Source organism: Aquarana catesbeiana, linkage group LG02, assembly GCF_042186555.1.
Source record: "Aquarana catesbeiana isolate 2022-GZ linkage group LG02, ASM4218655v1, whole genome shotgun sequence".
Taxonomy (NCBI): Eukaryota; Metazoa; Chordata; class Amphibia; order Anura; family Ranidae; genus Aquarana; species Aquarana catesbeiana.
Window position 1 is genome coordinate 314,210,855 of NC_133325.1, and position 22,836 is coordinate 314,233,690.

The following is a 22,836-nucleotide window of genomic DNA, read 5'->3' on the forward strand; positions in this document are numbered from 1 at the left end:
TGTCTCCTCAAAAACAATGCAAGTATAGAAAAATGTGGAAGAAAGGGTGTATAATATGGCCTGCAACACACCCGCTCAGCGCCTGATCAATCCCACAGTTCTATGTGCAGTGTTTAAGCTGAAGAAAATAAATATAACACTTTAAAATAGAATACTCAAAATATTAAAAAGTAATAAGCAGCTGTTTAAAAAAAAGGAAAATGGCATAAATACAGTAGTATAAAAGTCTAGCAGTCAAATGCTGGATCATTAAATAGCTGGTTTCGTCATTACGGACTTCCATAGAGGGTGTCACGCATCAAGAAACCGGTCAGGGCATGACCTACACGACAACCCGGAAGTGACTCTTGCGCTCCACTGTCCACTACCACCTACCAGGAAGCTAGTGTGGTGTCTGCAGAGAAACACACACCCCATCCCGGACGGCTGGATATGGTGACAGCGCCCTCTGGGCTTTTTTATCTGCTTGTTTTACTTTGTTACAATGTACGTAGTTAGGATTAAGGGGACCGGTGTTGTATAGGGGATTTTAACATTAATAAACAGGATTACGCTATGTGGTGCTACTCTTGTGTTTTATGGTATATATGGAGCCCCTTTGCCAGTGGATCTTGCTGATGATGAGGACTCAGTATGGAAGTGGATGTTGAATACCTTACTCAATGCTCTTTTATTAGCGGCTTCTGGTGAGTTTGACCCCCTGGGGGAGTGTGCATTACGTGGTGGAATACATTTATTCTCTGGTGAAAGGTGCATGCTTGGACATCAGTGATTCTACACCTGTAGAAACCTTTGAACTGTCTTCATTATCACCTTCTACATAGAGACTTACAACTGTGTTTCTGGCTACATGCTGTGACACATTTTTTGTTTTTTATTCCTGCGCTGTTTTGGGTATTTAATGATCCAGCGTTTGACTGCCAGACTTTTAGACTACTGTATTTATGCCAATTATAGAAAAATGCCTGAAGACCCTGCCAGAAATCCAGTGAGCGCCTAACTTCTGCCTGAGCTGACAACACAGTGCCTCTGCAGCACTAAAATCTGAAGTCAACCCTGCCTGAGTTCTTCCCTGCTGGATTACACAACACCTTCTATTTTTCTAGGGAGGTGTTTTGTATTCCTACAGGCGAGAACACGTGCAGGGCTTACAAAACCGCTTGGAATTTTAGAACCTATCCATTTGTAAGGATTCATGGTCTGGAATAGCTGGTGCCATTATTACTTTTGGTGGCAACTATTGTTAGATGTTTCCGATGATGCTGCAATACTTTTGTTCTAGCTTATGTCTACTACAGATAAGGAAATAGTATAGACAAAATAGCCAGATGCAATAAACGTTGAATTAAGGGACAACCTATAGGGAAGAAACATAAGAGTCTACAAGCTCATCTGAATATTGTAACTGTGTGGGTCATGCTTTATTGACTGCTGTACGTTATAAGGCACTGACGGGAAAAAGTATGCAGATCAAGTAGTGTTTAAACGTCCCTGTGATTTCGCTGGCTGTGTGCTTGTTTTGGCTCAGTGACTCAGAAAGTACTAAATCCGTGCAACTAACAGTTTCTGAGGGAGGTCAGCAATAGCAACCCCCACATTTCCTCAATACAAGTTTTCTGTAATTAAAAATAATGGATGAATATGTATAAGAAGCACATTAGCGCTGAAAAGTAAGTAATAATCAGATAACTAAATTTGCAACATATATACAGAATTAAAGACAATCATAAAATATAAACTGTGAATGAGCACACCGCCTGAACACTCACACATGGTGCTGTTTATGGTAACAAATAGTCAATGACCAATGACTCATGCCTGCTCATTCCACGTCACCTCTCATTCAGCAAGCTCAACCAAATAAAAGTGAGGCTGGGGCTGTCATTAAACCCCTCAGGAGAAATCAGGGGATGTGTAGGATTTGCACTGAAAGATTAAATTATTGTAAATCCACAGTACAGGAAGCAGCAGGCACCTTGCATCAGCAGGGCAATCTGTGGATGACTCACCAGTTTACGTAGACTCTACTTTATACAAAGCAATTCAATGGAAGTGAGCACAAAAAACTGAATCTATTCTGTACCCTCTTACATTAATTGCTGCCGTATTCTTTTGCATCATAAGAATGCTACTTTGGCTGTTTGGTTTTTCTTATTTAGTATAGGGAAAACACAACCTATTACTTTTTCAATGACAAAATATGGTTTAAAGTCATTTCTTGAGCTTGTGTTTCTGTTCGTGTACTAGGATGTAAAATTCTAGAGATGTCAAACTGTACTTCTACAGGAGCACAATGCAATGGTAATAATACGATTTTTATTACTACAACAATAACTAGTAAATCTGCTTATTCAGGTCACCACAAGTGATACATGACCATCCCTTGTGGCAGGAGGAAATAAGTTCTTTACTGTAGGAGCTGTGCAAATGTGGAATGCTCTTCCACATGACTGGCTCTTGTAGATACAGTAGCTGGTTTCAAGGGCTGGATGTCTTCCTAAAAGAACAATGTATAAGTGATTACTTGCTAGGGATGAGCCGAACACCCCCCTGTTCGGTTCGCACCAGAACATGCGAACAGGAAAAAAGTTCGCTCGAACAAGCGAACACCGTTAAAGTCTATGGGACACGAACATGAATAATCAAAAGTGCTAATTTTAAAGGCTTATATGCAAGTTATTGTCATAAAAAGTGTTTGGGGACCTGGGTCCTGCCCCAGGGGACATGGATCAATGCAAAAAAAAGTTTTAAAAACGGCCGTTTTTTCAGGAGCAGTGATTTTAATAATGCTTAAAGTCAAACAATAAAAGTGTAATATCCCTTTAAATTTCGTACCTGGGGGGTGTCTATAGTATGCCTGTAAAGGGGCGCATGTTTCCTGTGTTTAGAACAGTCTGACAGCAAAATGACATTTGGAAGGAAAAAACACATTTAAAACTACCCGCGGCTATTGCATTGCCGACAATACACATAGAAGTTCATTGATAAAAACGGCATGGGAATTCCCCCCAGGGAAACCCCGAACCAAAATTAAAAAAAAAAAAAATGACGTGGGGGGGTCCCCCTAAATTCCATACCAGGCCCTTCAGGTCTGGTATGGATATTAAGGGGAACCCCGGCCAAAATTAAAAAAAAAATGACGTGGGGTTCCCCCTAAATTCCATACCAGACCCTTCAGGTCTGGTATGGATTTTAAGGGGAACCCCGGCCAAAATTAAAAAAAAAAATGACGTGGGGTTCCCCCAAAAATCCATACCAGACCCTTATCCGAGCACGCAACCTGGCAGGCCGCAGGAAAAGAGGGGGGGACGAGAGTGCGGCCCCCCCCCCTCCTGAACCGTACCAGGCCACATGCCCTCAACATTGGGAGGGTGCTTTGGGGTAGCCCCCCAAAACACCTTGTCCCCATGTTGATGAGGACAAGGGCCTCATCCCCACAACCGTGGCCGGTGGTTGTGGGGGTCTGCGGGCGGGGGGCTTATCGGAATCTGGAAGCCCCCTTTAACAAGGGGACCCCCAGATCCCGGCCCCCCCCTGTGTGAAATGGTAAGGGGGTACTTACCCCTACCATTTCACTAAAAAACTGTCAAAATAGTTAAAAATGACAAGAGACAGTTTTTGACAATTCCTTTATTTAAATGCTTCTTCTATCTTCCTTCATCTTCTTCTTCTTCTGGTTCTTCTGGCTCTTCTGGTTCTTCCTCCGGCGTTCTCGTCCAGCATCTTCTCCGCGGCGTCTTCTATCTTCTTCTCCTCGGGCCGCTCCGCACCCATGGCATGAGGGGAGGCTCCCGCTCTTCTCTTCATCTTCTTCTTCATCCTCTTCTCTTCTTCATCTTCTTCATCTTCTTCATCTTCATCTTCTCTTCTTTTCTTCTCCGGGCCGCTCCGCATCCATGCATGAAGGGAGGCTCCCGCTGTGTGACGGCGTCTCCTCGTCTGACGGTTCTTAAATAACGGGGGGCGGGGCCACCCGGTGACCCCGCCCCCCTCTGACGCACGGTGACTTGCGGGACTTCCCTGTGACGTCACGGGGAATGCCACAGGGAAGTCCCGTCATGTCCCGTGCGTCAGAGGGGGGCGGGGTCACCGGGTGGCCCCGCCCCCCGTTATTTAAGAACCGTCAGACGAGGAGACGCCGTCACACAGCGGGAGCCTCCCTCCATGCATGGATGCGGAGCGGCCCGCAGAAGAAAAGAAGAGAAGATGAAGAAGAGAAGAGGATGAAGAAGAAGATGAAGAGAAGAGCGGGAGCCTCCCCTCATGCCATGGGTGCGGAGCGGCCCGAGGAGAAGAAGATAGAAGACGCCGCGGAGAAGATGCTGGACGAGAACGCCGGAGGAAGAACCAGAAGAGCCAGAAGAACCAGAAGAAGAAGAAGATGAAGGAAGATAGAAGAAGCATTTAAATAAAGGAATTGTCAAAAACTGTCTCTTGTCATTTTTAACTATTTTGACAGTTTTTTAGTGAAATGGTAGGGGTAAGTACCCCCTTACCATTTCACACAGGGGGGGGGCCGGGATCTGGGGGTCCCCTTGTTAAAGGGGGCTTCCAGATTCCGATAAGCCCCCCGCCCGCAGACCCCCACAACCACCGGCCACGGTTGTGGGGATGAGGCCCTTGTCCTCATCAACATGGGGACAAGGTGTTTTGGGGGGCTACCCCAAAGCACCCTCCCAATGTTGAGGGCATGTGGCCTGGTAGGGTTCAGGAGGGGGGGGGCCGCACTCTCGTCCCCCCCTCTTTTCCTGCGGCCTGCCAGGTTGCGTGCTCGGATAAGGGTCTGGTATGGATTTTTGGGGGAACCCCACGCCGTTTTTTTTTTTTTTTTGGCGCGGGGTTCCCCTTAAAACCATACCAGACCTGAAGGGTCTGGTATGGAATTTAGGGGGAACCCCACATCATTTTTTTTAAATTTTGGCCGGGGTTCCCCTTAATATCCATACCAGACCTGAAGGGCCTGGTATGGAATTTAGGGGGACCCCCCCACGTCATTTTTTTTTTTTTTAATTTTGGTTCGGGGTTTCCCTGGGGGGAATTCCCATGCCGTTTTTATCAATGAACTTCTATGTGTATTGTCGGCAATGCAATAGCCGCGGGTAGTTTTAAATGTGTTTTTTCCTTCCAAATGTCATTTTGCTGTCAGACTGTTCTAAACACGGGAAACATGCGCCCCTTTACAGGCATACTATAGACACCCCCCAGGTACGAAATTTAAAGGGATATTACACTTTTATTGTTTGACTTTAAGCATTATTAAAATCACTGCTCCTGAAAAAACGTCCGTTTTTAAAACTTTTTTTTGCATTGATACATGTCCCCTGGGGCAGGACCCGGGTCCCCAAACACTTTTTATGACAATAACTTGCATATAAGCCTTTAAAATTAGCACTTTTGATTTCTCCCATAGACTTTTAAAGGGTGTTCCGCGGCATTCGAATTTGCCGCGAACACCCCAAATTGTTCGGTGTTCGGCGAACTTGCGAACAGCTAATGTTCGAGTCGAACATGAGTTCGACTCGAACTCGAAGCTCATCCCTATTACTTGCATTCACAAAAATACGTAGTAGAGGTTTTTGCATGAAATCTTATCTTATAGAAAGACATCTAGAAACAAAACACTCCTTTCAAGGTCTCTCCTTGCAAATGGAAGTCTGAGCCCATGCAACTTAAATCCTGATGTATTTGCCCATGGAATGCACTAGTGCTGCACATCTGTACTTGGATATACAATGGCATGTGCATAAACACTCGCATAGCATACAGACATTTGCAAAAAAATTAAAATTTCTATTTTTTGCTTACGTCCATATGCTATATGATCATTTACATGAGCATTGGCTTAAATCTAAGTACAGCCATGGACAGCTAATCATGTTTACGGGTGGCTGTAAACAGCACCTAGGCTTTCTACATGGGGGAGATACACAGGTATTTACACTGTAAGTGCACAGGCGACTATATGCAAGAGGCCTAAAGCAAGCAGGACCATGTTTTAGAAGAGTTTTTTGCCTTTCTATGGATTATCTAGAGAATTTAACTTGATGACTTGTCTTTTTTAACCTAACAATGTAATTATGAAAAAAGTAATCCATAAAGCAAAACTTTGCTTTACTTACATCTAAACCAATCAGGTCCTGCCTTATGCTAACAGGTAACCTGTGTAGAATCTTAGTATGGTTCCTGATGCCCACTTAGTGGAAAAAGTCTGTCTTGCTCCCTCTTCTCATTTATACATTTTTATTTATTATTTATTACAGGTACTTATATAGTGTTGTCGATTTATGCAGCACTTTTATTGCACTTTTATATCAGTCCCTGCACTCACGGAGCTTACAATCTAAGGTCCCTAACTCACATTCATACATATACTAATGACCATAGCCACTAAACTGACATAAAAAGAAGTAACCCTGTGTTTCTCCCTAATCCTTCCACATCCCTATTATGTATTTAGACTTGTGACACCATAGCCAGCATACCAAATTTCTATGGAAATGCCAAGGTACTAAAGTCTATAAACTCCTGCCTTTGTATGGTGGCATGATCAAGAGGAAAATATTTAAAGTTCCAGTGTCCAAGGGACACATATTGAAAATACAACATCCTGGAAGCTTGTTAAGTAGTAGAGCTGTAGTATCAACCATGCCTTATCACCTTCTTCAGTATATACAACCATGATGTGTCCTGCATGCTGCTGACAACTGACCTGTCACTGCCAGCTGCTGCTGCCTAACCTGCAGGAGGGGAGAAGGGCCTTAGAGAGACTGCTGCTTGGCTGTTTAACAAGCTTCTAGTGTGCAAATTTGGGTTTTACAAGCTAAAAAGGATGAGGAAATGGAGGGTCAAGGAACAGGTGGCACAAGGGGTTTAATAAAGACTGGCCTACAGAATTTGTTATAATGAATTTTATTGCAATTTTAAAAATATAACAACTGGAACAAGCATACATTATTTATAGTCCATATGCCTCTGTGCCTTCAAAAGAAGAAGAATCTAAACAGGGGCCATGTTTTAGCAGGTCTGGAGTATTTCAATACTACTTGTAACCCTGAATAAAGGACTGACTAAAAAAAAATCAAAAATCAAAGGTTTCAATCATATTACTGGCTGAATATTACATTAAAGGTTTATCAATTATTAGTGCCAGAAGAGCAAAATATGCTTTTGCAGCTACATAGAGGGTGTAGGACATGGTCCGGTCTCTCCAGAAATAGCACAAACATTATCCCTTAAAACAGGCGCTAGCTTCCCTAGACCACCAATTTCATGGTGTAATTAGCACAAGTCCTTTCTGTAAGCAGCTGAAATCTGCAGATGGGAGGAGAAATGTAATATATTCCACTTGTCTGTTGGCTCCTTTTTTTATGCACTCATTTGTAAGCAATATATTGTAACAAGTGTCCAACAATGGCCTTCTATCATTCAGGCAGAAAGCAGCCTGTTCACACTCTTCAGGCAAGGACACGCTTTGTCCTTAACAGCCACTGTAGACTGCTGCAGATACGTGATAAAAACACTCTGACAATGGTTCTTGCAACACAAAATACGACTTTTACAACTGATAATAATATGATTAACAACTGCTTTTACCATAACTAATTTTATTATGTTTTACATTCATAAAACAAGTATTTGTGTTGGATCTTAAGAGCTTTGTCTTTCCTGAGGGTGGTGGCACCTTACACACATATAAAAAGCAAACACTGTAAACTGACAGATCTTCAGTACTATGTCAAATAAAAACACAAATGGCATATTTAACTGTACTGACAGCTCAACCACCATTCCAGAAAAACACAATTTTTTGGAATCAAATATGTATCATATATTTAAGAGACCCTGTAGTCAGATCTTCAATTTCATCAACAATCTCCTTATAAGTGCATTTAACATATTTTATGCATGCTATTTAGCTATAAAAGTCCCCCTTGTGTAGACAACCAAAGGGCCTGATACTGCTGCTGGGTGCCACCATCTTGGATGTGATGTCAGCAGCCGCAGCAGACTCAAGTGACAATCTAAGTATTCATGAGGGGCAGAATAACCGCGCCCGCACAGAGAGTAATTAGACACTCCTTAAACCTCTCAACTTTTTGAGATGGGAACGAGGGCCACCTATTAGTAAAAGTATTTAGTCATAAATACTTCAAAAACTCTTGCTCACATGTGCTTGCAGTTATGTGTGTTAAACCCTGTGTTTTAATATGATTCACCGAAGTGCATGATAACTTGGTATATGTGTGGCGTATTTTCATTTTTTTTTCCATGAAGATTTTATTTGAATTTTTAACAGACAATACAGAAAGTATCTATGAAAAGGTATCAACAAAGCAGGACGTGGTTCTATTCACAGTACAATACACAATTACATACAAATAACAGAACCAACCTAACAGAACAAGCGCTTTTCCTGCATTAATTGCATACTATGTGCCTGACATGTAAAGTCTTAAATTCTTCTTAAAGCTGTCAATGCATAGTCATTGCTAGAATTGTTAGCTCCTTTGTTTATAAACGTCAGAGTAACCAAGAAGATTGGGTCCTCAAAAGGTACCCCCAATCCGGTTTCTGATTGCTCCACAGGATATGAGGGAGATGGAGAAGTGAGCCGACTACTAGATCTCCATAGCCCCCGCCTGTTATGATAAGTAAAAAAAGGGAAAAGGGAAAGAAGAGAGAGAGTAGAGAGGAAGGGGGGGGTGGTGAGTATAAGGGGCCTGTAGGGAGAGGGGGTGACCACCAGCTACCCTCTTCACCCACTTCTGGACGCTACACATGAGACCCCCAGTCCATTATGCTTTCAGGTTGTATCATCAAGGAGTGTCAAGAGCAGTAGATCACAAGTCAAATGTTATCTTGTATCAGTTCCTGATATCGCTGAGAGGTTCGATTTTCAAACCAGGCAGCCCATGTAGCTGAAAAACAGGAAAGTCAATCACGGGTGGTGTATATCAGCTCCTTAATCACTGCTATATGGCTAATTCGTTGTGCCCATTCTTTCATTGAAGGGGGTGATTTAGACCTCCAATGAACCGGGCAACCAAAGCCTGGCTGCATTGATCATGTGCATAGCTAACGACTTATAGTATCTTTTTGAGGATATTTTGGTGAGATGAAGGAGGTACTGTGCTGGTGAAAACTGCAATAGGAGAGAAGAGATCGCAGTCGTTGCATCGCGCACCTTTCGTCAGTAAGGCTAGATCAGTGGGCACTTCCACCATATATAGAGAAAAGTGCCCAAATCCTGTTCGCATCTCCAGCACCAGTCTGAGACTGTCAGGATAAATCTGTGGAGTAATTCCGGTGTCTTATACCATCTTGTTTTAATTTTATACCCGTTTTCCTGAGTGTGTACACTCATAGAGCCTTTATGGATATATAAATGAACGCTGTCCCAACTGGTGTCCTCAATCACCGTGTTCAGCTCAGTCTCCCAGAACGTATGCTCCGAGCGCAAAGAAGCATATGGTTCCCTGAACATTGAAGCATAGAGCACTGAGATCACATGACTCTGGGGAGACGAGCTAGAACACAGCGATTCAAAGACAGTAGGAGTCTTCATAAAGGTCTTTCAGTTTACCAGGGAGTTGGATACCTAAGTAGGTGACGGTATCCGTTTTCCAGCAGAAAGGGAAGTTCGTTTGACAGAGTTGTACTAGCTTAGGAGGTAGCAAAATATTTAGTGCGAAGGACTTTGAGTAATTCATTTTCAAGTTTGATATAATTTTGAACTGTTCTAGAACTGGCATCAGATTGGGCAGGGATGTCAGTGGGGATGAAAGGAAGAAAAAGATATCATCCGAAAAGGCGTAAACTTTGTATTCCCGTTGATGAACCTCAATTCCTTTTATGTTCGGAAATGCCCGAATACAGCGCAAGAGAGGTTCCAAGGTAAGGACATACAGCAAGGGGGGAAGAGGACACCCCTGTCTGGTTCCATTATTGATGGAGAAGGTGTCTGACAAGTGACCATTAACCTGCACCTTAGTTGTGGGATTGGCATATAGAGCTCCAATGAAGGCCCGCATACTGTATTTTCATTTTATTCTACATAGCACCCCAGTAACATTTTGGGTTCATGTTAACAGGTATTGTTTTTCGTCATTTGGCATTCATTTAAAATGCACATCAAACAAAGGTCAGCAAAATGACATTGATTTTAATGGAGAAGCACACATGATAATTCAGAGGATGCATCTAACCTGCTTTGCTTTGGACTTTTGTACTATAGAGGCGCGTTTGACTTGCAAGCTAAACAGATCGAACACACCCTTTTCTTGTCAAACTTTGCATTTTCAAATCAATCACATGCAGTAGCGTTTTAATGGGAAGAAACTGCATTTGACAAGAAAGCATGTGTAGCCCGTGTATATGAGCCCATACAGTATCAACTAATGCAACCGCAGTCCAGTGCTTTAAAACCCTTGTAAATGTACATGTTTTATGCAGTAATCATTGTGTGAATAGATCCTTAATTAAGACCTTTTTGCCCTTGCAACATTACAAAGAGATGCACACAGGAAAATAATATCTGAAGCAGAAAAGAATGACATTAGAAAAAAAAACAAATAGTACATCCAGTCTGCCCATTGTTTTACTTTTTTTTAATAACATTTTTGTCTGAGTATAGATCTATGTTTGTCCCAAGCATGCTTAAATCCACTTACCCATGGGGTTAGTGGTAGAGGAGGTACCCACTCCTCTACAACTAAGCCCATGAGGGGGTAAAATGCATTAGAGGGGCGTGGCTTGGGAGGAGGCAAAGCTTAAGCCTTTCTGATACACTTGGACCTGAGTGGCTTCCTGGTGTGCGTCCATTTTTTGTTCTTCACAGCCAATGATCGGGTAAGAAGGGCCCTTAGGGTTTGTATCACCAGGTCAACATGGTGGAACATGGTGGAACTTCAAGCAGTGCTGTGTGTTTAATAGGGCCAATTTAATTATGTTACTATGGGAAGAAGAATGTATTATTAAAAACAAGAACAGAGTACTAGCACTTTGGACCCAATATATAGATGACTCTTTACTATAAATAAAGACGATAAAGAAAGGGAAATGTAAGAACTCATAGAGTAATTCAATATTAATAAGCGGAGGATAAAGTGCACTTATAATAAGCAAGCTGACAATATTACCAAGCTTGGTGAAGTATTAATAAAAGTAATGCTTGCATGATAAGAAAGGTGTTGAGGATATTGTTTGTAAAGCTGGCCATAGACAGTTAGAATCTCGGCTGAAAACATGTATGGGCAGGATGAATGTACCCAAGTTGATTGATCGATCAACTTTGGTACAACCAGCCTGCCGGATTTTACATGCAATTATTGCTAGAGGCTGTCATAGCCACTAGCAATAATCACTGTGTTCTCCTGGCAGGGACGGCTTTGACTAATCCCCCCCCCCCCCCCCGCGCTGGGAGAACTCAATGGCTCCACACAAGGGATTCTCCCATCAACACTGACATTGGTTGCAAAAACGAAAATCGCTCTGTTTATGGCCGGCCTTAGATTACACTGTAGCCAGGAGTAAAGCTAGCCATACGTGGGCTGAAAAGAGAAAATCAATAAGATTCCTCCATGCATGCTAAACAGTGGATGAAGAAGTCTGCACTGCTGGCTATTGTATTCAAGCAGCTGCAGCACAGGTGGCTACCTAAATACCCAAACAGTGCCTAAATCTCATTAGATGCAATCACTGTTCAGCTGACAATTTTCCACCCAGTTCTTTAAACATTTCAGTAGTTGGGTGGTGCCCAAAAGGGCCAACTACAGCTTTTGGCTGAATTAGTAGGAAATGGCATGTGAGACGTGGCACAAATTTTGTCTAGCTTTACTTGGAAAAAGAAAGGAAGCATGGTGGTAAAATTTGGAAACACATTGCTACATGCATTCTGGTGTAAATGGGCCTTTCAACAACAGCATACATTTGTCTAGTAGTGTGTAAGAGGCAAAATATTTCAACAGTTTGAATCGAAGTAGGAAATAGGAACTGTCAGATCAGCTGAATCCTTACCATACATATCGGTATACTAGTAATCACAGGAAGACTTTGCCAAAAAAAGAGTTGCTGCCTGTTGGTGTATGAGGCTTACCAACAATAATAATAAAAATAATAATATAGGTCAATGTCAACCAGTTGTGCACATTCGGTGTGCTATACAGGCCCCAAAAAATGTGTAGTAAGCCCTGTCCTAGTTTCATAAGTTGTTGAGATGTTTTAAAGGATAAGTTCACTTTTGGGAACATGTTACCTGTTCCACCCGTTTTTAGGGTGGAACTTGCAACATGTTCCCAATGATGCAGCTGCTCCCCTTTGCCTTCTCTCCCTGTAACAGCAGTATGGAGATAAGTTCCCTGTACTAGCTGTCACTTTTTAAAAACAGTGCGGCCATGCGGGGCTCTGCCCACACGGCCACGTCATTCATTCACAGAGCTCTGTGTGTGATTGAACTACAAGTCCCGACATCCTTTGCGGCTGTCAGCTTATAGTTTTCAGTGAACCACCATGGCGCTGTTAACTGCTGTGGTAATTCATTAAGTCTTCCAGCCAGTGTGAAACTGCCTGGCCATACGATGTACGGGGCAGACAGCTCACATAGACAGTCTGCAGGAGACCTGCATGGCATCAGTGATCTTCTCGCAGATGCAATGCTTTCCAGGCTCCTAAAAGAAAAATAGTAAATGCACATTTTTTTTTACCTGCAAATTTCTTATTTTTTACTTTAAAGTGTTACTAAACCCACAACAGTAAAATCAGTCTGTATATGCAATAAAGCATGCTTATTATACTCACTTTGGAACCTAAAGGGTTAATCCTCTGCATTGTGTAAAAAGGCTGCTTGATCTTGTATGCACAGATCCTCCCCTCCCTGCACTGTCCCCCTGGACAAGTCCGGATAAGACAGAGCCTTTGGAGTCAGGCTGCACATGCTCAGTTTTGTGTGTACTGCTAGAGAGGTTTTTTTTTTTTTTTTTTTTATTGGAAGAGTGCATGTGATCAGCACAGAGCCAATCAGCACTGTCAAGACATGTCCAGACAGATGGTCAGGGGTCATGCGGCCTCATAGATCAGCTCAGTGCAATATGAAAATTCCTCCTACAAGCTGCACCAGGACCCGATAGAAATCACAAGACTGCTATATACTGCAGATGAAAAAAGGTATTTAGCAATTTATATTTACAGTAAAACCTTGTATTGCGAGCATAATTCGTTCCAGAAACATGCTTGTAATCCAAAGAAAAAATAAATAACCAAAGCGCCAAAGATAAATAATAACAACAATAATCCAGCTACCAGTTGCAGTGAAAACTTGCGGTGCAAATATACTAGTGAAAATCAATACACTTTGTTAGAGTAACAAATTATAGATAAATAAATTAATAAACAAATTTCATGATATTGTGTAATATTCCTTCACCGCATTTATAACAGTCCCAGATTTGTGATGAACAGTGCTCAGAAATAACGAATCCGTGCTGCTTGGTGCTCAGACAAGGTGCCCCCACATGGATGTAAACTCACCCCTCCGTATGGACCAACTATCTCTAGTATGGTCTAACGGGCGTGTGGGGAGACCTCTGGAGATAGTGCCATTACAAGGATATCTCCAGAGGTCTCCCCACACGCCAAAATTGGGACTGTTATAAATGCAGCAATATTACACAATATCACGAAATTTGTTTATTCATTTATTTATCTAAAATTTGTTACTTTAACACTTAGCGCAGTGTTTTGTAATCCAAAGCACTTGTATATCAAAGCAAAATTTCCTCATAAGAAATAATGAAAACTCAAATGATTCGTTCCACAATCATTTATTCATAGGTCCTTCAGTTTATAGTCCATATAAAAAGATTATAGCAATGTGATAAGTTGTGTAACCATAAAATGTCCATCCACAAATGGAAACCTCCACAAGGGGATTAGAAGCAAAATCCAGCAGGAACTACAGAGCATGAAAGAGAAGTGTAGCAATGTGGTTACATTTAACCCCTTGCCGACCGGATCACGCCGATATACATCGGCAGAATGGCACGTACAGGCATATTAACGTACCTGTACGTTGCCCTTTAAGATGGGGCATTGTGGGCGCGTGCGCGCGCTGCGAGCTCCGTGAGTGTGATCGTGGGTCCCGCAGACGATGTCCGCAGGGATACCTGCGATCACCTCACGGAGAGGAAGAACAGGGAAATGCTGATGTAAACAAGCATTCCCCCATTCTTCCTAGTGACAAGACACTGATCACAACTCCCTGTGATGGGGAGCTGTGATCAGTGTCGTGTAGCCCATCCCCCCCCACATGTAGCACATCCCCCCCCCCCACAGTTAGAATCACTTCCTAGGACACACTTAACCCCTGCATCGCCCCCTACTGGTTAGCCCCTTCACTGCCAGTCACATTTACACAGTAATCAATCCATTTGCAATCACACTGATAGCTGTATCAATGTGAATGTTCCCAAAATAGCTCCAAAAGTGTCCGATCTGTCCGCCATAATGTCGCAGTCACAATAAAAATCGCAGATCACCATCATTACTAGTAAAAAAAAAAATAATAATAAAAATGCCATAAAACTATCCCCTATTTTGTAGACGCTATAACTTTTGTGCAAACCAATCAATATATGCTTATTTCGATTTTTTTACCAAAAATATGTAGAAGAATACGTATCGGCCTAAACTGAGGAAAAAAATAGTTTTTTTTTTTGGTGGGATATTTATTATAGCAAAAAGTAAAAAATAATGCGTTTTTTTTTTCAAAATTGTCGCTCTTTTTTTTGTTTACAGCGCAAAAAATAAAAACCGCAGAGGTGATCAAATACCAGCAAATGAAAGCTCTATTTGTGGGGAAAAAAGGACGTCAATTTTGTTTGGGAGCCACAACGCACGACCGCGCAATTGTCAGTTAAAGGGACAGAGTGCCGAATCGCAAAAAACGCTCTGGTCTTTGGCCAGCCAAATGGTCCGGGGCTGAAGTGGCTAAAGAAGGTACAACATTTAGCAACTCACATGGTTGATGATTAAAAGAGGTACATCTAAGTATTCAGGCATCCGGGGTAAAGCTGCCCACATAGGCCATCCTCCGCACCACCGGCTCTCACCGCTGTCAGTCTGCAATCGTGACCCAGAAAACTATCCTGCAGTAGAGCGATCTAAAAGCGAGACGTGAACCGCTTATGGAACGCAGAGTGGAAGGGACGATGTAGATGGTGGTGAGGAGGATGGTTTATGTGGACAGCTTTACCCCGGATGCCTGCATACTTAGATGTGCCTTATTTAATCATCAACTATGTGAGTTGCTAAATGTTGTACCTTCAATAAATGTAACCATATTGCTACACTTAGAGGCGCCTCTCTTCTCTTTTATACTCAGTTGTGACATGATGCTACTTGTATATCAAGTCAAAATTTATTAAAACATTTTGCTTGTCTTGAAAAACACTTTTAAACCAAGTTACTCTCAAACCAAGGTTTTACTGTACTAAAATAATAGCATTTCCATGTTTTGTGTACTGTAGGAGACCAGATATAGTGAATGCAGGGTCCTGGGTTTAGTAACACTTTAAAAGTAAGCTTATCCTTTAATGATAAGCAAAGAAACTGCTTTTTAAGTTTTTCTACTGTTGCAAAAAAAATAAAAGCATGGAGAATGGTAATGATTTTTAAGTTTTTGCAATGTGAACATTTTTATTTACAAAATTTGTTAATACTTTTTGCATTTTTTTTTTTACAACATTCGGAAAAAAATATATCCATTAAACATTGATAATTATTTAAAGTTAACAGTGTGGTCTTTCTTACCGTGCTGCAAGCTTATGGCAGATGACACCAGTGTCAGTAATGACTTCACTCAACCTTAGCTCCAGGTGAACTTTCCCCTGAAAAACAGAGAATTGTGCGCTAAAAGTAATGTACACGGGTAAGAATGCTAACAGGAAAATAATTACCGTATTTCTATAGGTATAATTGACTGTTGTAGATTTCTCCTCTATTATTATCACGTTTAATTAATTCTTCACACCTTCAAACAGCACAGTTGGGATACTTTTTCTTGTTTTACCAGAAAACACTTTTTCTTTCATTAAACAAATGATGCCAAATTATTGTTTACTAAACCTTATTTCTCCATTATGAGTTAAAGAATATCTAAAGTCAAAACCTTGGAGTATGGAGTGATCAACCCTGTCAATATTTTTTTTTAAATAGTTTTTGCTTTATCCCAATGAGAACATTTTTCTTCCCTTCTTGTTTCAAGACAGAACAGGAAGTGAAAAGGAATGTCTCCAAAGTAAGAAAAATGTTCTTTTAGACACTGCCACAGGAACAGGTGTCCCCATTAAAAGATTTCCTCTTTATTGTTATTCTGGTCACAAATGAAAAATGTTAGATTTTCCTTCATTTTCAGCACCAGGACAACGGTCATCAAGGCATATGGAGAGTGAGAAATCTCCCCAGCAGAGACGCAGACAGCAGTAAAAATCTGATAGGAATTTCAGTATTTTCCCATTGCATACAAATCCAAAATTAAAAAAAAAAAAAATAACTATAAGTATGAGAGTAGTCCAAAAAGTTCACAGCCTGACACAGAAGGAGTGACCGCACAGACTTTGTGGAAGTAGAAGAAGAAGGCCTGAAGTGTGGCCTTGAAGCTGGCAGAGCACTATAAGTCGCCTTCTTCCACTTTCTCCATTTTCAACCTGACTACGGGGGATGCCAACTGTTTACAAAGATCGCATCAAAACCGTATAGAGTGCATGTGCCATTTTTAGCACTGAACATCTGGAAGAGTGGATTAGGGCATTAAGTTTCGTGTGTGTGTGTGTGTGGTCATTCCTTTAATGTCGGGCCGTGAACTTTTCAGACTACCTCCATCCAAGTACAATGTAATACATTGAAGCTTACCAGTTTTTAGAAGTGGTGACTGTGACATACACCTCATCTCTTTAACATAGGGGTAAGTAAGGTGTTCTGTAATTTATGAGCTGGGCAGGGCTGATAATATTGTTTGAGATAATTATTATTATTATACAGGATTTATATAGCACCGACAGTAGTTTACGCAGCATTTACAACATTAGGGCAGACAGTACAATTACAATACAATTCAATACAGGAGGAATTAGAGAGCCCTGCTCATTAGAGCTTACAATCTAGGAGGGAGGGTCAAGTAATACAAATGGGTAATAGCTGTGGGGGATGAGCTAATGGAGAAAATAGTGCAGTTGTTAGATGGAGGCAGGATAGGCTTCTCTGAAGAGAAAGGTATATATATATATATATATATATATATATATATATATATATACACACACATACATACATACATACACACACATATACACACACTATATTACCAAAAGTATTGTGACACCTGTCTTTACACGCACATGCAGTTTAATGGCATTCCAGTCTTAGTCCGTAGGGTTCAACATTTAAATTGGCCCACCCTTTGCAGCTATAACAGCTTCAACTCTTCTGGGAAGGCTGTTCACAAGATTTAGGAATGTGTCTATGGGAATGTTTGACCATTCTTCCAGAAGTGCATTTGTGAGGTCAGGCACTGATGTGGAGGAGAAGGCCTGGCTCGCAGATTCCGCTCTAATTCATCCCAAAGGTTCTATCAGGTTGAGGTCAGAACAGTCAAGTTCCTCCACCCCAAACTCGCTCATCCATGTCTTTATGGACCTTTCTTTGTGCACTCGTCCAAATCATTTGATGGAGGGGGGATTATGGTGTGGGGTTGTTTTTCAGGGGTCGGGCTTGGCCCCTTAGTTCCATTGAAGGGAACTCCTAAGGAGTCAGCATACCAAGACAATTTCATGCTCCCAACTTTGTGGGAACAGTTTGGGTATAGCCCCTTTCCTGGTCCAACATGACTGCACACCAGTGCACAAAGCAAGGTCCATAAAGACATAGATGAGCGAGTTTGGGGTGGAGGAACTTGACTGGCCTGCACAGAGTCCTGACCTCAACCCGATAGAAGACCTTTGGGATGAATTAGGAGCGGAGACTGCGAGCCAGGCCTTCTCATCCAACATCAGTGCCTGACCTCACATATGCGCTTCTGGAAGAATGGTCAAACATTCCCATAGACACACTCCTAAACCTTGTGGACAGCCTTCCCAAAGGAGTTGAAGCTGTTATAGCTGCAAAGGGTGGGCCAACATAATATTGAACCCTACGGACTAAGACTGGAATGCCATTAAAGTTCATGTGTGTGTGTAAAGGCAGGTGTCCCAATACTTCTGGTAATATAGTATATGTATGTATGTGTATATGTATATGTGTGTGTATGTATGTATGTATGTGTGTATGTGTGTGTATATATATATATATATATATATATATATATATATATATATATATATATATATATATATATACCTTTCTCTTCAGAGAAGCCTATCCTGCCTCTGGTAATATAGTGTGTATATTTATATATATTTAACAGACCAAAAGGTAGCAAATAAAAGAAGTCCACTGTTTACATACACTTTAACCACTTCAGCCCCGGATGAATTGACCCCCTTCCTGACCGGAGCACTTTTTGCGATACGGCACTGCATCGCTTTAACTGAGAATTGCGCGGTCATACAAAGTTGCACCCAAACAAAATTGATGTCCTTTTTTCCCCACAAATAGAGCTTTCTTTTGGTGGTATTTGATCACCTCTGCAGTTTTTATTTTTTGCGCTATAAACAAAAAAATAGCGACAATTTTGAAAAAAAAAATATTTTTTACTTTTTGCTATAATAAATATCCTCAAAAGATAGATAAACTAAATTTCTTTCTCAAATTAGGCTGATATGTATTCTTCCACATATTTTTGGTAAAAAAAAACGCAATAAGCGTATATTGATTGGTTTGCGCAAAAGTTATAGCGTCTACAAAATAAGGGATAGATTTATGGCATTTTTATTATTAATTTTTTAATAATAATAATGGCGGCGATCTGCAATTTTTATCGTGACTGCGACATTGCGGCAGACACATCGGACACTTGACACTATTTTGGGACCATTGTCATTTATACAGCGATCAGTGCTATCAAAATGCACTGATTACTGTGTAAATGTCACTGGCAGGGAAGGTGTGTCCTAGGTATTGATTCTAACTGTAGGGGGGATGGGCTCACTGCAACATAACAGAGATCACTGCTCCCAATGACAGGGAGCAGTAGCTCCCTGTCATGTTGCTAGGCAGAACAGCCTTGTTTACATCTCCCCGTTCTGCCACTCCGTGTCACAATCGTGGGCCCCCGGCAGACATAGAGTCCGTGGGTCCCGCGGGCACGCTCACGGAGTATGCAGCGGGCGAGCGCGCACCCCGCCGGCGGCTCGTGCGTGCCTACAATGCTGCGTCCTAAAGGGGACATACAGCTACGCCCATTTGCGCAGCCGTCCCATTGTGCCGACATACATCGTTGTGCGCTGTTTGGCAAAAGTGATACTAAAGCCTTTATTTTTTTGTTTAAAAATACCAAACATGTTACACTTACCTGCTCTGTGTAGTGCTTTTCCACAGAGCAGCTCCGATCCTCCTCTTTTCTGGTCCCTCGCCAGTACTCCTGGCCACTCCCTTCTGCTGAGTGCCCCCACTCTCTCCTCATTGGCTCACTGACTTTGATTGACAGCAGTGGAAACCAATGGCGCCTGCTGTGTGTCTCAGCCAAACAGGAGGGAGAGTCCTGGACAGCCGAGTCTCTCGTGTAACATTTCTGGATCGAGATTGGGCTCAGGTAAGTATTAGGGGGGCTGCTGCACAGGGAAGGTTTTTTATCTTGATGCATAGAATGCATCAAGATAAAAAAACTTCTGTCTTTAGAATCACTTTAGGTTTGGTATTCATTTTGGGTTTATTTTACCAACTAGTCTGCAGGTATGGCATTCTATAAACACTAAACACAGAGGTAGTCACACTAGTTCCAGGCTAATGAGCTTGTGAACCTAGTTCTTACCCTTACAAAGGAATGCACCCCACATCATAAAAAAGAAGCATTATTATATGTTTATTAGCCAAAATGTCTTTATCATATGAGTTTGGCATGTGTGTGTCTTTGCCAACAAAAGTTTTCTGTGGAGCCCTTGTTTGCTTTTGGACCCGAAGTCCACTACATGATCCTTCTCTTCATCTGTGTGTTAAGAAAAATACCAACAAAAATACCTGCATATAGTCCACCATTGATGAAACTATACTTTTCTACACTTATTCCTTTTGTGTCCCTCTTATTTATCAAAGACACACGTAAATTATCTTATATACACAGTTACTGTTGGTTTTTAAATTACAGTACAATTTAGAACACACTGAATGAATTATTGCCCTGTTGTATGAAGAGTTAATACAGCAATCTTATGCATTTTCACATGACATGCCTTGTGCAAAAATGGGCTAACTAACCACATATATGTAGTAAATCAGATCTTCCTAATATCCCTACTTTCCTGGGACAGTCATGAGATTCATAAATTTGCCTCTAGTAGTTTGAAACCCTAAAACCATACTTGGTCGTTAGAATTTGTTTTTGACCATCTAATCTTATTTACTGTGCAGAAAAGACCTTATAATTATTACATTTAGTTTTAAAATGCTGTAACAATGTGTATATACTGTAGTTTTAATTAACCGGTGATGAAAAAGACTCCAGTATACCAAAGTCTGCCAAGACTGGTACTGTGCATTACATTGCCCAACATACAGGCTTAGTAGCAAAGTACGGTATTTTCTGGAAATTGTTTGAAATTGTTATCATTGATGAATTAAGTGGCACAGCAATACACCCGGCAATATTAAAGCAGCATCTGATAGCAGCATATTTGGTACTGAGCTGATGTTTCAAACACAGATGGGCCTAACAATAGACACGTGGAAAGATACTACAGAAGCTAACAATAAATGTGTGTCTTTACTAAAGAGCCATTAAAGAATGCATTTAAATTTCCTGTTACCTCACACATCTTATAACCCTAATGCCGCGTACACACGACCGGTTTTCCCATCGGAATAAACTCTGAAGGTTTTTCCGACGGAGTTCCGACAGAATTCCGCTGAGACTGTCTTGTGTACACATGATCACACCAAAGTCCGATCGTCAAGAACGCGGTGACATACAGCACATACGACGGGACTAGAAAAAGGAAGTTCAATAGCCAGTAGCCAATAGCTTCCGTCTCGTACTTGCTTCAGAGCATGCGTCATTTTTGTTGGAACAGCATACAGACGAGCGGTTTTCCCGATAGGAATTGGTTCCATCGGAAAGATATAGAACATGTTCTATTTCTAGGTCCGTCAGAATTTTCGAAATATAAAAGTCAGATGAGGCCTCCACACGATCGGAATATACAATGAAAATCTTCCGTCTGACCTTTTCTGTCGGACATTCCGCTCGTGTGTACGCTGCATTTGGTAAGTGTGTCTCCGTTCCAAATCCTTCAAAAAACTATATGCATTGAATTGGTATAAAAGAAGAAGAGGAGCTCCATGATATCAACAGGTAGCAAAAATTTAAAAAAAACTGCAATTCCGTGCACAACAACTCTTCTAAACACAGTCTTCCAACCAATTATTGCTGATTTCCATCTGAAAATTCTATTCACCTGGCCGCCATGCTGATTCAAAGACCTCAAAAGTTTCCAAATCACATGAAACATGTGTGCATCCAGTGAAGTTAGACTATCATCAGAAAGCTTGCTCCAGATTAGTGACGCCGAAAGTACTGAAGAGATCAGCATGACAAGAGGAGGCCAGCACAAACATTGTATTCAATTTTAGATGTTTACAAAGTATATACTGGTAGCCATAAAAGAGACAATTCCAGAGCAACGGTATAATAATAACAACAAACAGACCTATGCATATCATTGGTTATAGTGCAGTATAGGAGGCCAACATTTGAGATGCAGTAGGGTTGTCTAGAAAGGTGAGGAGGTGGAAAGCTGTGGCCGAATTATTACCGGGGTCAGGAGGGTGGGAAGAGATGGAGAAAGGAGGTAAATAGGGGTTTAGGTAAGGAAAAGAATCAGGGGAAGGGCTAGATATAGGGAAGGGTTTAAGAAATCGGTTGATAAAAAGTGAGGGGGTTGAAGGGGAAGAGGGATAAAGGAGAGGTACAGTAGGAAAGGAAGAAGGAGAGAAAAAAGGACGGGGGGATGAAGGGTTATGAGAGTCTAGAGGTCATCTACTAAACAAAAAGTTAGTGAGGGTAGTCAACCCTGTGTACGATATCCAAGGCTGCCATAGTTTTAGGAATGTCTTGTGTGTATCCGCCAGAATTGCCATGCGTTTTCCTGTGAACATTATACCATTTATTTGTTTCTGACTTGTCAAAGTTCATTGAGGGGGTCTACCAGGTTCTGGCGTTGGTTAGCTGAGATTTTATACCTTTATTCATAATCTATTGCCTCAATAGAAGGTCCATCAGATGTGTGCCCTGTAAGTGGGGAAATATTTTGTGTGATATCATCTATAGAGGACCATGTAGGATTTCTCTAGTGCTAGGACATTCCTAGAACTTTTGGCAGTTGCAGCCCAAATTTCCTGCCAGTCTTCGAACTGGAGACTGCAGTAAAAAGTTGATTTCAAAGTTATGGTAACGCCATCCTAGAAACTGGGTCAGATCCACAAGGCCTGAGGGAAACAGGGTGGTCTTTGTTTTATTTGATGGATCTCACTGCTAACACTGGTTAATGGAACTGGACAGCAGTAATCCATGGTGCCTCCATGCTATTTCTACATACTATTTACAAGAGGAAGATGTACACCTAGGGCATCTCTAATAACGGAGTGTTTTTTTTTTTGTTTTTTTGTTTTTTTACACAGGCCCGAGTTCTACTT

The 22,836-nt window shown here is 41.5% G+C and overlaps 1 protein-coding gene across 2 annotated transcripts in view; it reads right to left on the reverse strand.

The window, feature by feature from the left end:
* The window catches only part of RASA3 (RAS p21 protein activator 3), a 299,770-nt gene that overhangs the window by 106,310 nt on the left and 170,624 nt on the right, over positions 1-22,836 (reverse strand). For both annotated transcript variants that reach the window (XM_073614731.1, XM_073614730.1), the window contains exon 5: positions 15,805-15,881. In XM_073614731.1, coding sequence (XP_073470832.1) covers positions 15,805-15,881 — 77 coding nt within the window. The remainder of the gene's footprint in view (positions 1-15,804; positions 15,882-22,836) is intronic.